The sequence below is a fragment of the Scedosporium apiospermum genome (genome assembly GCF_000732125.1).
Source record: "Scedosporium apiospermum strain IHEM 14462 chromosome Unknown SEQ_SAPIO_0143, whole genome shotgun sequence".
Classification (NCBI taxonomy): domain Eukaryota; kingdom Fungi; phylum Ascomycota; class Sordariomycetes; order Microascales; family Microascaceae; genus Scedosporium; species Scedosporium apiospermum.
In genome coordinates, this window is record NW_015971844.1 from 1,233,180 (window position 1) to 1,245,981 (window position 12,802).

Sequence of the window (12,802 nt, forward strand, 5' to 3'; positions counted from 1 at the left end):
TGATATTATGTTTCGTTCGTCCAAGGGTCCTCGAGCTGTGTTCGAGCTTCTCAATGAAGCCTGGACAATGCCAAATGAGTCTTCGAGCTTGGTGAATCGCTTATGTAATCAACAAACCTGCATTCTCAACTTCTTCAGATCTCATCACCACGATAAAGATAATCCTTCCATCAACGACGAGATCCTCTCACTAACAACAACAAAATCTTCCTCATCATTTTATTCGAGAGCCAAAAAGGATTTGGGGGTTTAGTCCTTACAGGTCTTCCTTATTCCTTTTCGACTCTAATACTACCTCACAATAAGCCACCGAGCCTCATCAGTTTCCATAGTATTCTATTTGACGCCCCCATAAATTATCCAGTCCCTATTTTTAAAATATCTCTATAACAACTCCCCCGAGTCGCCAGGATGAACGCTCCCGATAGGTAAGTGTAATATGTGCTCGGATCCTGGGAATCTGCTCAAGGCTCTGGCCTGCCCTGATTGACGCGTTGGGACGCGGCTTGTCCCTCTTCATTTCTCGTCGCCCTATTCCCAGGTCTATTGTTTCTATATATAAGATATAAGAATGTGCAGTCTAATTACGAGATAGGTTCGAGCTGTTCCTCCTTGGAGAAGGGGAGAAGAAATGCGAGGAGGTTCCCTTCACTGGTACGTCCTTGATCTAACTCTCCATTATGCCAGGATTCTGGCCCATTTGGAGCCAAAACTGACCACTTCGAAGCCATTCCCAACTGTTCCGACTTTGTCATCAAGAAAGAAGACCACACCATTGGCAACCTAGTCTCGGAGCAGCTCAAGAAGCACCGAAACGTCCTGATGGCCGGATACAAAGGTACCTTATTCGAACGCATCATAGCCATAAACAGAGGCTAACGCAATCACTCAGTTTCTCACCCTAACGTGCCTGAGCTCTTTATCCGGATCCAAACAGACGGCACCATAACCCCCAAGGAAGCCCTCCTCTCCGTCCTCGAGAAGCTACTCAGGGATCTCAACCATCTCAGCCAAGAGTTCACTCGAGAGTGGGAACTCCGGCGTATGGTCACCGAGGGAGAACAAAACCAAAATGGCATTTGAAAGTTGTCAGAATAAGTTGACGATTTTTTTATTCTCTTTTCTTTTCTCCTTTTTCATGATGAGGATGGCATGGGGATCATTTTCAACGGAGTTACAGGTTTCTTTGTCTCTTAAGAGTTTACACATACGGTGTGTTTTATGGTCTGAGCGATACCGGCACACAAAATAAATGAGGGGTTCGTAAGGATTCAAAGGCTTGGGTTTACTTCGTTCATGTTTTATCTTGATTTCATTACTTCTGATGATCTTGATGCTCTGTGAGAGTACGAATATAGATCGGTTCTCTATCTTCTCAGGGTCTCTAAGGATCAAATCACGAGCCTTCCACTGCCCTCTGCCCAATTTCTTCGTTTTCATGGGGTATTCCCATGTTGTCACTCCTATAACCGAACAACAGGACCTACTGACACAAAACAGTTGAACTCAAAAGTTGTGTGTTCTATCATTGCCCTCGTGCTGTTCCTCTACATCTTTCCCACCTCTACGCTGAGAACAGACAGCTTCTATAACGGAGCCCTTAGCCTTGACCTTGTCCAACACAATTCCCTTGAGACAGCTCTATCGATTATGCACCACCAGTCTAGACAAATGGCAAGGAAAAAAACTCAGTTCCTTCCCGAATCGTCCCCGTTCTGCTTAGACGACGTGTCAATGTTCCTCCACAGATGCGCACCCGTCTCCCTAAGCAGCATCGCGCACTGCTTGTTCCCCGCACGCTCAGCCAGGAACAGCGGCGTATTATCCGCCCAGTTCCTCAAATGGACACTCGCGCCCTTCTCGAGAAGCAACCTCATGATATCCGGATTCGGCCCAAGGGCGGCGAGGTGAACGGCCGTGTTACCGGCGTAGTCGACTTTCTTAAGCATCGTCACCTCGTCCCCCGCTAAGATGTCCTTGACGGTGGGCAGGTCGCCGTTCCTAATAGCGTATCCGAGGGCGGTGAAGGCGGCGTCGGCGGCGGTGAGGAGGCTGGCGGCTGCGTCGATTGATTCTGCGGGGTGCGAGAATACCGGCAAGGATCGCTCGGTCATTTCGCCTCGGAGGGACCGGGACATTTGCTGCGATATCTCTGCCGGCGTCAATCCTTGGATGCCGAGAAGGTAGGATAGTTTCGTCAGGGCCGCTTCAATTGTGAGATCTAGGCCGAAGATAACACCGGCGCGACCTAGTTCGGTGCCGGGCCCGTAGATTGGGGATACGAACCCCGACGTGCACTGCGAGACGTTGACGACAATTACGCCTCTCTGGATCGCTTCCCGGATGACTCTCGTTAGGCCCCCGTCAACACCGCCGGGCGTGTTCCCCATACCGAACGAGGCCAGGACAAGGCCGCGTAGGTGAGGTAGACGTAGCACCGAGTCGACCATTTCTGGCTGGATTCCGGGGAATATCCAGAGGCATGCAACATGAGCGGTGTCGAGATTGGTCGAAATCCGGAACTCGGACAACCTCTTGGGTCGGTTGACGAGCGTCCAATTGACGTCAATACCAAGCCCATTGACCTTAGCTAGGGGCTCAAAATTGGGACTTTCAAAGGCCTCGAAAGAGGAAGCGGAGACCTTGGCCGTGCGGTTGCCTCGGAAGAGCTTGTGGTGGAAGAATAGGCATACTTCGGGAATAACAAACGTTCCCGCGATAATGAGAGATCCCAGGAGATTGTCGACGGCGTCGGATTGGAGGGCAAAGATGGGAGCCTGTGACCCGGTGAGAATCACGGGCTTTCCGAGATCGGACATCATGAAGGAGAGGGCCGATGCGCTATAAGACAGCGAATCCGTTCCATGAAGGATGACGAAACCGTCAAAGAGAGAGTAATTCTCCTTGACGGTCTCGGCGATGGCCTTCCATCCCTGGCACGAAATCGAGCTCGAATCGAGAAGGGGATTGAACTCAAGAATGCCGTAGCGTATGTGGCGGGAGTATGCGCTGGGAGGGGTCCGAAGACTGTCTAACGAAAGCTCCTTCCCTTTATGGAAAGCCTGCAGTTGGACTAGATATTATGTCTCGTGAGTCCTCTATTTTTTTTTTTTTTCCGCTTGGGGGTTTCACGACCCTAGGTCTATAGAGGAAAAGGGGAAGTTTACCATGAGGAGACGACTTGTCGTTGAAGCAGGGCCTGGGAGCCATGGCGCTCTCTAGGAAGCCGCCCATGGGCTGAAGGCCATCGGGAGTTGGCTGCATACAGATGGTTCCTCCCGTCGCAATGATCAGGACTCGGGATTCTGGATGGAGGCAGGGGTGCTCCATATCGGAGAGGGCATCCGGAAGCGCCATGTTGGGTGAAATGTTTAAATTTCAATCTTGAAAGGGGAGATAATCGAGAGGTAGATAACTGACTCGCCCAGGGATACAACTCAAGATAAGATACCACAAATAGACTTCACAAGCCTCCTGGGATTTCCAAGGTATTTCTCTGTTAACATATTCAATTGACATATATATTAGGGAATTCAACTCACCAGAAGTGTGCAAAATGCGGTGTGTGAGTGTGCAATGTTAAAAAGAATGAAGCTGATTTGATCCTGAGAGGGCGAAGGTGACCGAGCTCGGCTACCGTAGGTGAAAGAAGTGGTCGCTGTGCTCAGTACAATTGTACTGTAGCACTCACGATAGATGATGAATCATCAGCAATGCACTAATTTGGTACCTTTAGGTAAGTACTGCAATTGTTGAGTACGAGTCCATCCTTTGTAGACGTATCATTGATGCCGTTGGGGTGAGCGAATGTACAAAGGATGGGGAGAAACAGAATGGAGGTGGAGACGGAGACGAAGGTGCTGGCGATGATGGCGATGGCGATGGGTGTCCGGCTCGGTAGTCACGAAAACATCCATCGCCACCCCGCCGATGGACTAGAGAGGGACTGGAGCATGAAAAGTCGCGACTGACAACAACAGCCAGCCAGCCGTGCTCCAGATCAGACATGAAACCATGTTGGGCGGGTTTAAGCTTATCGGGGTAAACCTTGAAAAATTACATCAATCACATATAATCTGGCGGTCTGGCGGTCCCGATGTCTACGGCTGGAGGAAACAGGCCCTATGAAATAGATGGAGGAAAGATGTGGCACTATATTTCATTTGATGCAGGCATAATCTAGATCCATAATCAGGAAAGGTAAAAGACGAGGAGGGACGGAATCGATTGAACAAGCAAAAAAATCTTTAATTCCCGAGTATAATATGCAGTGCCGCGAGCCAGCCCCAACGCCTATGAGCATCAATAAGCCTTACGGTGTAGCATGACAAGTGCCCAGTGCTGGCTTTGGCTTAGGGCACGATCAAATATGATGTAACAGGCGTGGTCATGCGGCGGTCGTCACGGATCACGGATGTGGACGTGGATGTTCCAGCAGCTCAAGGTCACCATAACCTGGGATTTGTGAGAGGATGTTGATCTGTTCAAGTATTTTATCCCACTTAAGTGTTATTCTAGGCCAAGCCAGCCCAGCTCTCTCGTGTCATCTGGATTCTTCTCCGTTTCGAGGGATCAAAAACACGGGTCTCCCGTGATGACGACTTCGGAATGAATCTCTCCCCTCGTAGGATGTCCCTTCCACAAGAATTACACGACGATGCGCCGCGCAACATTACTCGCCTTGTAACGAAGCACTGCTCTATAACATCATAAGGCGGCCAGTGTGTCTCGTTTTAAGAAGGAAAATTGCAAATTCCTCCATACCTACCACGTTTGTCAAATAGCCAAACTCGGGTTTAGACGCGACTGGTCAAGGTCTGTTACACGACGATTGAAGCTTGATCCAGTCACACTTCTGGTCTTCCTTTTTGGGGGGCAATCGTCACCTGCTAGTCTCATGCAGCCCATCGGTCTCCGGCCCCGCTTGAGGGCGCGACGGTCGCTGGTGGACTTGCTGGTTGGATCTGGCCAGAATACCAATCATGTGCTATCACCATCCAGCCGACCTCCAAATCCAGAACTGGTAGCAGACGCGCTGGCGCAGGCTGCTGCCGAGGAGATGGAGGAGATGAGCCCTACCGGTAAAGTCGTGGATATGGATATTACAACTCTCAAGGAAAGAGACGAGATCGCAGAGGAACCGGCTGAAGAGAGCATACCGGATTCTGCGATGGGAGGACAGAAGCAGATGGTAGAGTCACACCCACAAACGACAGTAATGGGTATTAGAGACTTGGCTTTTGAGGCCGCACCACCGGAGCAAGGCGACACAAATCAACATCTCCTTGTGCAGACACCACATGCAGCAGCGGCGACAACAGCGGAAACAGAACAATTCGAAGGCAGCTTGGGCGAGACACCTGCTGAGTCACCCATTCTAGGCCCTCAAACAGCAGCTACCGGAGAGCTTGAGCCCCTCCCAGCTGCTGAATTAGGCCCTAAACCACCCCAGGAACAGCAATTGAAGTCACTCCAAGACCTAAAGCTGCAGCCTAGCGCCGAGTGTGATTTTCACAAGAGCGCCCCCGATTTACCCAATCTCGATCATTATACCAATTCTGCTAGTCCAAAGAGTCCAAAGACTGGGAAGACGTCATCCCCACCAGCGCCAGGCCCTGCCACCACATCTGAACGAGCCCAGCCATTGGCCCGCCAAGACATCGAAGCTATAACCTCCTGCCTTGTTCTCGACAAAGCTTCCCTGGTCTCCATCCCACCTCCTCCACCACCACCTCAACGACCGCATTCTCCTCCACAACCACCTCCTCTCCAACATCGCACACGGCCCGCCGCCTCTCCCACAACTACCCCGATATTATCAGGAGAGCCGTCTCCGTCCGTAGAATTATCCGCAACCTCCGAAACCGAGAGCCGTGATCCTGTCAAGATGGCGTCCGTACGTGATTTATCAGCCCCTCCAATCACCCCTCCATACCGCGGTGGCTCCTCGCCTGTGCTACCCTCACCACATGGCTACATATCCGGAGCCCTCCGATCGAATGTCCTAACATGGTGCGCAGAATAGCGAGAAGCGGGCCAAAGCAAAGGCCCTGGCTGCATCATCGGGGCCCGAGAGTTTCAAGCATGGTAGGCCGCTTCTCTCTGAAATCCGTATTCGAGCGAAATGGCCGTATCTAACTAAATAATGCTTTCCAGGTGTTATCTACTCCGTCTCCGGGTTAGTACAAGCCACATTCTCCCTCCGCCCAGTCCCTCCCTTTGCGACGTGATTGGGGATGCAGCGTCTGATCGAATCTGCCCTGCCCGCTAAATAATATATATATATATATATGTGGACGCCGTGCTGACAGCTGGACCTGTTGACTATAGACCTGTCGTGATTGCTGAGGATATGCTTGGTGTTGCTATGTACGAACTGGTAGGTTTTTTTCCGGCCTCCCTAGCATTTTTCTTCTACTTCGGCATGCTTGGGAATAATCGTGTTATGTCCATTCCACCTGCAGTGGCTGCTTTTGCTGACCTCAGTGCCTGCCGAATAGGTCCAAGTTGGCAACCAGAAACTGGCCGGCGAAGTTATTAGCATTCGCGAAGACCAAGCTACTATCCAGGTATACGAGGAGACTTGTAAGTAGCACCCCTCTGGCAGATAACTTACTTACTTCCATCGTCGGTGGCCTCGGCCCTCACAAGGAAGCTGACCCGAAAACTAGCCGGTCTACGAGTTGGAGATCCCGTCCGACGAACCGGAAAGCCCCTCTCCGTCGAACTTGGACCTGGCCTACTCGACAACATTTATGATGGTATTCAGCGACCTCTTGCAAAGATTGCGGAGATTACGAACAGCATCTATATTCCCCGCGGTATCGCCCTGCCCGCCCTCGACCGTACCAAGAAATGGGAGTTTACTCCTACGCTAAAGGTCGGAGACCACATTTCCAGTGGCGATGTCTGGGGCACCGTATACGAAAACTCCTTCATCCAAGTCCACCGTATTCTTTTCCCTCCGCGAAAAGTCGGCGGTGTCATCACTAAGATCGCCCCCAAAGGCGAATATACCGTCGAGGAGCCCCTCTTGACTGTGGAATTCCAGGGCCAAGTCTCGGAGTATCCCATGATGCAGTCCTGGCCCGTCCGTGTTCCGCGAATTACGAACGAGAAGCTTACCCCCGACCAGCCCTTCATCGTCGGTCAGCGTGTGCTCGACGCCTTGTTCCCGGCAGTCCAGGGCGGTACCATTGCCATTCCCGGGGCTTTCGGTTGCGGCAAGACTGTCATTAGTCAGTCCGTGTCCAAGTTCTCGAACAGTGACGTGATCGTCTACGTAGGATGTGGAGAGCGAGGAAACGAGATGGCTGAAGTCTTGAAGGACTTCCCAGAGCTCACCATCGAGGTCGATGGCAGGAAGGAGCCCATCATGAAGCGTACCTGCCTTATCGCCAACACGTCCAACATGCCCGTGGCCGCCCGAGAAGCGTCGATTTACACCGGTATCACGGTAGCCGAGTACTTCCGTGACCAGGGTCTCAACGTTGCTATGATGGCGGACTCTTCGTCTCGATGGGCCGAGGCTCTCCGCGAAATTTCCGGTCGTCTGGGTGAGATGCCGGCTGATCAAGGCTTCCCAGCCTATCTTGGTGCGAAGCTGGCCAGTTTCTACGAACGTGCGGGCAAGGCCGTTGCGCTGGGCTCTCCCGAGCGTGTCGGAAGCGTCAGCATCGTAGCTGCCGTCAGTCCTCCTGGTGGTGACTTTTCGGATCCCGTCACGAGCGCAACGCTCAGCATTGTCCAGGTCTTCTGGGGTCTTGACAAGAAGCTTGCGCAAAGAAAGCACTTCCCTTCGATCAACACCAAGCTCTCCTATTCCAAGTATACCGACGTACTAGACAAGTGGTACCAGGGTGATCACCCGGACTTTGCGCGCCTCCGTCTCGCCGTCAAGCAACTGCTCACCAAGTCCGAGGAGCTCGATCAGGTCGTGCAGCTCGTCGGTCGATCGGGTCTCGGCGACGAGGACACGCTCATCCTTGATATTGCCAGGATCATCAAGGACGACTTTTTGCAGCAGAACGGTTACTCGGACTACGATCAGTTCTGCCCTCTCTGGAAGACGGAGTGGATGATGAAGCTCATTGTCGGGTTTTACGATGAGTCCCTTAAGGCTATTGGGCAAGAGCAGAAGTGGTCTGACATTTCGGCCGCGACGAGCGAACTTCAGAATAAGCTGCGTCGGTTAAAGTTTGAGGTGCCTACGGAAGGAAAGGACGTTATCTGCAGGAGAGTAAGGATCTTTCCCTCTCTTTTTTTTTTTTCCCGTTTTCTTTTGCCCGTACCCTCCTTGTGTTACATCAATACCTCTGTTTATCCATTGCTAACATTTGACGACTTCTTCAGTACGCGGACATCCATCAAGAAATGACAAACAAGTTCGCCGATGTTTTGGGCGAGTAATATTGGAGAAAAGAAGAGATGGGCGCGCATGGCATTGGTTATAGTGGCATCAATAGTGCTGTTTTCTTGCGATAGTGTCAAATCGAACCTTGCTTTCTGATGGGGACGGGGGACTGGGCCTGCCATTTGTCGTCAGGGAATGGCTTATGGGGGACGAATTCTTCATCTCCGTTGGACCACTTTGGACGACAGTTGGTAGGCTCATGAAAGTCCGCATACCAAACCGACAGAGGATATAGCGCGGTTGTTCTCTATTGAAGCGAATCGGGATGATCAGAAACGGTCTTGTTGGGTTCAAAGTGTTTTGGTATCACGTGGGTTTAGCATGTGAACGCTGGCTCTAGTTCAAGTTGATTCTGTTTTCTTTTTTCTATTTATATTTACTCCAAGCATTTCATATGTCCAGCCTGTTGGTGAACACGTCACAAATCATACACGTATGGTGTAGCGTGAAGCCAAATATGTAGCGCGTAGGTTCTCCCCAATACCTGAATCTATATATGCACCTCAAGTAAATAAAACATTACGTTACAGCTTCATGTTCTCATCCAAAATACTCCCGCCGTGAAGTGAAAAAAGACGCTCAAGATCAGAATGTAGAAATAAGTCCAAACAACACCGCCAGCGACTCCAGTCCCCTCCATGCACCACCCGTCCCCTTAAAGCATCAAGGGAGCATTGTTCTCCAAAGCCCTCTTCTTCAACAAGCGGAGCGAATCCCTCCTAACAGCCAAAGAACCAATAGTGGCCCTCGACACAGAGATACCGCAGTCATCCCTCTCCTCGACGGGGTTCAGCGCCCTCTTACTGAAATGCACGCCAGGCTCGGGATCGTAGCAGTTATTCTCCGCACGACCGCCCCTCATGTAGCAGACCTCGTTGTCGCGGCAGGCACCGGCGCAAGACGAGTCGTCGGCCTTCCAGCCGCGGGACTTGCGGAGGACGTAGCCGTCAAAGGCGGACTGGTTAGCCGCGAAGGTCTCGGTGAGGCGGTGCCAGAAGGCAGGGGTGAGTTCCTCCGCGGGATCGGTGACGGGGGGGTTGACGAGGGGACCGTAAGTTTCCTTGGCCGAGTAGTATTTCTGCCACTTGGGCGTGGAGGTCTGGAACTCGGGCTTGGACATGTCGGCGATGTAGGTCACTGCGTCGAGGACGGCGAAGGTGTCCGGGTCGACGGAGTAGACCCTGAAGGAGGGCATGCCGCTGGTGGGGGTGAGAGAGGGCGCGATGTAAGAGATGGCGCGGGCGTCGTTGACATTGCGGGAGGCGCCGTTGCCGTAGGCGGCGTAGGAGACTTGGAATTCGTCGACGTGGGTGTGCCCGAAGAACATGGCGGCGATGGTATCAGAGTACCGCGCGACAAGCTGATCGATGTAGTTACTCTGATCATGGAAGGCGTCGCGATCACCAAGGGGCATGTGACCAATAACATACACGCGTTCCTTGTTGCGCTCGGCGGCGTCGAGCTCCGAGGCGAACCAGGCGATCTGCGACTCTGGGTCCCGCTCCATGTCACGCTGGTACAGCCAGTAGTTCTGCACGTAGTACATGTTGGTGTTGAGGCTGATGATGCGGAGCTTGCTGCCCGGGTGCAGGATGGAGTAGCGGCCCTGGCGCTGGGTCGTGGAGGCGGCGTCGGCGCCGATCCAGCGCGTCCAGGCATTGGAAAGGAGGGAGTAGACCCATTGGGCGTCGGAGTTGATGGACGACGGAGCAAAAGCGTTGGTTGGGTGGGCTTCGTGGTTGCCGGCTGCGCCGTAGACGGTGCCGAGGGCGGCGGCCATGCGGCTGTAGACGCCGTTGACTTGGAATAGTTAGTATGTTTTCAGTTCTCGGGGGAGATACGAGGTAAGGGGGGTTTACTCACTGGAAATGGTGTTGAATTCCTTGGAGGTGTTCCAGACGGTGTGGTCGACAATGTCGCCGGTGCAGATGGAGAAGGCGGCATCGGGCGCAAACTCGTTGATGGCGGCGTACATGCTTTGCTCGAGAGTGATAGGCGTGTCGCAGTGATGGTCACCGTTGGGACCGGCCGGGGAGTTGCTAACACCTGGAGCATCGTCCTTGGTGTAAGGCCTTTAGACAAGTTCCCCGAGTTGGTTAGCAAAAGAGAAAATCGCATCCCAAATCAAGAACGGAAGCCCCCCGTGGTGACGACGCCAGACATGGGGGTTGGCTTTTCTCTCACAGAATCTTACCTGCAGCAGATGGGCTTCGTACAGTTCGCCGTCGATCCAGGCGTGTACAAATGATCGGTGTGCACATCAGAGTAATGCACAATCTTGATCGGCGCCTTTCCGCTCGGGCCGGGCCTCGTCAAGCCGGCGGGCTTCTCGCTAGGCAGAGGGACTTGGAAGGGCGTGACGGCGGGGAAGTCGCAGACGCCGAGGAAGTTGAGGCAGAAGAGCTTGGAGGTCTGGCTGGGGACCTTCATGTTGCGGATGGAGCGGGCGATGATGGGGCCTTCGAGGCCGATGGCTCCCTCGCAGACGTCGTCGTCCTCGGCCTGGTGGGATGATTAGCACAGGTCTTGGAAATTTAAAAGGCTCAAGGCGGGTGTTAGTTTACGTTGGACAGCTTGCAGATTTCTTGCAGAGTCTTGACGAAGATCTTGTCTCCCAAGAGAGCGAGACCCTTGAGCAGGATGATGATGGCCTAAGAACGATGCCAGTGTAAGTCCATGTCTACAACCATTTTTTTTTTTTTTATCTCCTTTCATCTCTTAAACAAAACTTACCTCACAGCCAGCGCAAGACGCGCCGTCTTTAATCTCGTCCCAGAGATCCTCGGCAAGTCCCCTCTCGACGAGAGACTGCAACTCCGCTCGGGGCTCGACATCCGGAGCCGCGGTGGACAGGGCGACGGCCCGGCCAAGGCCGAGAGCCACGCATGCGACGCGAAGGAAACGCATCGTGAGAGTAGAAGCACAAAGATGTAACACGAGGACAACAAGTAATATCTAAGAAAGACAATAAAATCCGGAAGGGGATCTTCGAAGCTCCCGAGATCTCTGGACGCCGAGCTCACTGATGAGAATATCTGTAAAAGAAAAGAAATAAATAAGTCGACGGTCTCCGTTCCCTCTTATACCAAATCATTTCCTCTTTGGGGACGGGATCGTCTTCAACACTCCACACGACCTTGGCGACTAAGGCAAACCCTCCATTGTCCCTCACAGCTCTCACACCCCTGCCACCTTGACTCTGATCCCACCCACCACCTGGACAGGTCACGTCCCTGTATCCCGATCAACCCTACATGTTCACAAAAAGGCAAATCCCGATGCTAAATGTGCAGCTAAGCATCGGGCCCTTCGACGGAAATCTTCACCGGACCATGATCCCGTGTGAGCCAGTTCTTCACGATCGTCCGGCACCCGGCAGTGTCGCGAGAAGCCTTAAAGAAGCTCTTCGACGAATACGACGCTGAAATCTAGCATCTCGACCCAATGGTAGAGAAGAATCCCGACATGTTGCTTAAGGGCTGCGAATGGCTTGCCGAGCAATCCGTCCTCTCCTCTCGTTCAAGATTGTCGATTTTTCATATTTTGCATGTGGCCTTCGTTTACGTTTCTTTCTCTCGTGCAAAAAAGATGCAAAAGAACGATTCTAGCCTCGGTCGAGAAAAGAAAAACAAAAAAAAGGAGGAGAAATCAATAAAATCAAGAGAAACAAAAAGGCCTACTGCAAGTAATTCTCAATACGTCCCCAAAAAAAAATGCGACCATCTCCATGTAAAGAAGGTTTCTCTCGGTCTTCCTTTCTGGTATCCCAACCCGGACGCGGACATGGACATTATCGAATAAGAGTCCGTCCATTCCTCCACGCCCTCTAGATCTTGGCGGAAAAGCGAGGGAGGGTATCTGCGACGATGACGGCTGCAATCGAGGGACCTGCCTTCTCTGGTTACTGGACGGGAGGATCTGCGCCCCTAATTCGCTACAACCCTCCGCCTGGGATGCGCCTCTCTGGGGTGCCGAGAGGGGTCGTCATTGGGTGGGTCGCGCGGGTGTTCAGGGGACGCGGAAGTGAGGTGCGGAGCTTTAATCTTAGCTTCGATCAATGAGAAACAGGGAGCTCATCGATCGGCGGACAGAGGTTCGGAGCATTCTTGACAGACCAGACATCGTACTCGTATGGGGTCATCGGAATTGGGATGAGGAATCAAAAGCATTTCCGAACGGGCCTTTTGAACTGAACTGTAGATGAATGGACCGAATTGGGAAGCTAATGATGCTAAGAAGACTCCAGCCCTGTTTTTGTGTGGCTTGAAAGGAGGCTCGAGCCGGAGTGGAGACCGTTTGTAGTGTACGAAGTACGAGGACGAAGGAAAACAAAGACTTCAATGTTATGTGTTTGTGTTGTGCAAACGATTAATGCGCAAGAGAAGGCAT

General features: G+C 52.4%; 4 protein-coding genes across 4 annotated transcripts; 2 read left to right on the top strand and 2 right to left on the bottom strand.

The window, feature by feature from the left end:
• Positions 1-411: 411 nt before the first annotated feature.
• SAPIO_CDS9631 (uncharacterized protein) lies at positions 412-1,083 on the top strand (the record flags this gene model as incomplete). Its single annotated transcript, XM_016790974.1, has 4 exons — positions 412-428; positions 596-654; positions 728-838; positions 893-1,083. 4 exons carry the CDS (start codon positions 412-414, stop codon positions 1,081-1,083), a joined length of 378 nt encoding a protein of 125 aa, XP_016639484.1.
• Positions 1,084-1,688: 605 nt separating this feature from the next.
• Positions 1,689-3,357, bottom strand: SAPIO_CDS9632 (Asparaginase; the record flags this gene model as incomplete). Its single annotated transcript, XM_016790975.1, has 2 exons — positions 1,689-3,073; positions 3,168-3,357. 2 exons carry the CDS (start codon positions 3,355-3,357, stop codon positions 1,689-1,691), a joined length of 1,575 nt encoding a protein of 524 aa, XP_016639485.1.
• A 1,540-nt stretch (positions 3,358-4,897) lies between these two features.
• On the top strand, positions 4,898-8,409 carry SAPIO_CDS9633 (uncharacterized protein; the record flags this gene model as incomplete). The annotated part of the gene is made up of 7 exons (XM_016790976.1): positions 4,898-5,896; positions 6,021-6,087; positions 6,157-6,178; positions 6,331-6,379; positions 6,501-6,585; positions 6,672-8,239; positions 8,353-8,409. 7 exons carry the CDS (start codon positions 4,898-4,900, stop codon positions 8,407-8,409), a joined length of 2,847 nt encoding a protein of 948 aa, XP_016639486.1.
• Positions 8,410-9,068: 659 nt separating this feature from the next.
• Positions 9,069-11,320, bottom strand: SAPIO_CDS9634 (Uncharacterized protein; the record flags this gene model as incomplete). Its single annotated transcript, XM_016790977.1, has 5 exons — positions 9,069-10,213; positions 10,277-10,485; positions 10,608-10,915; positions 10,978-11,064; positions 11,147-11,320. The coding sequence occupies 5 exons, from the start codon at positions 11,318-11,320 to the stop codon at positions 9,069-9,071; spliced, it is 1,923 nt and encodes a 640-aa protein (XP_016639487.1).
• Positions 11,321-12,802: the final 1,482 nt, after the last annotated feature.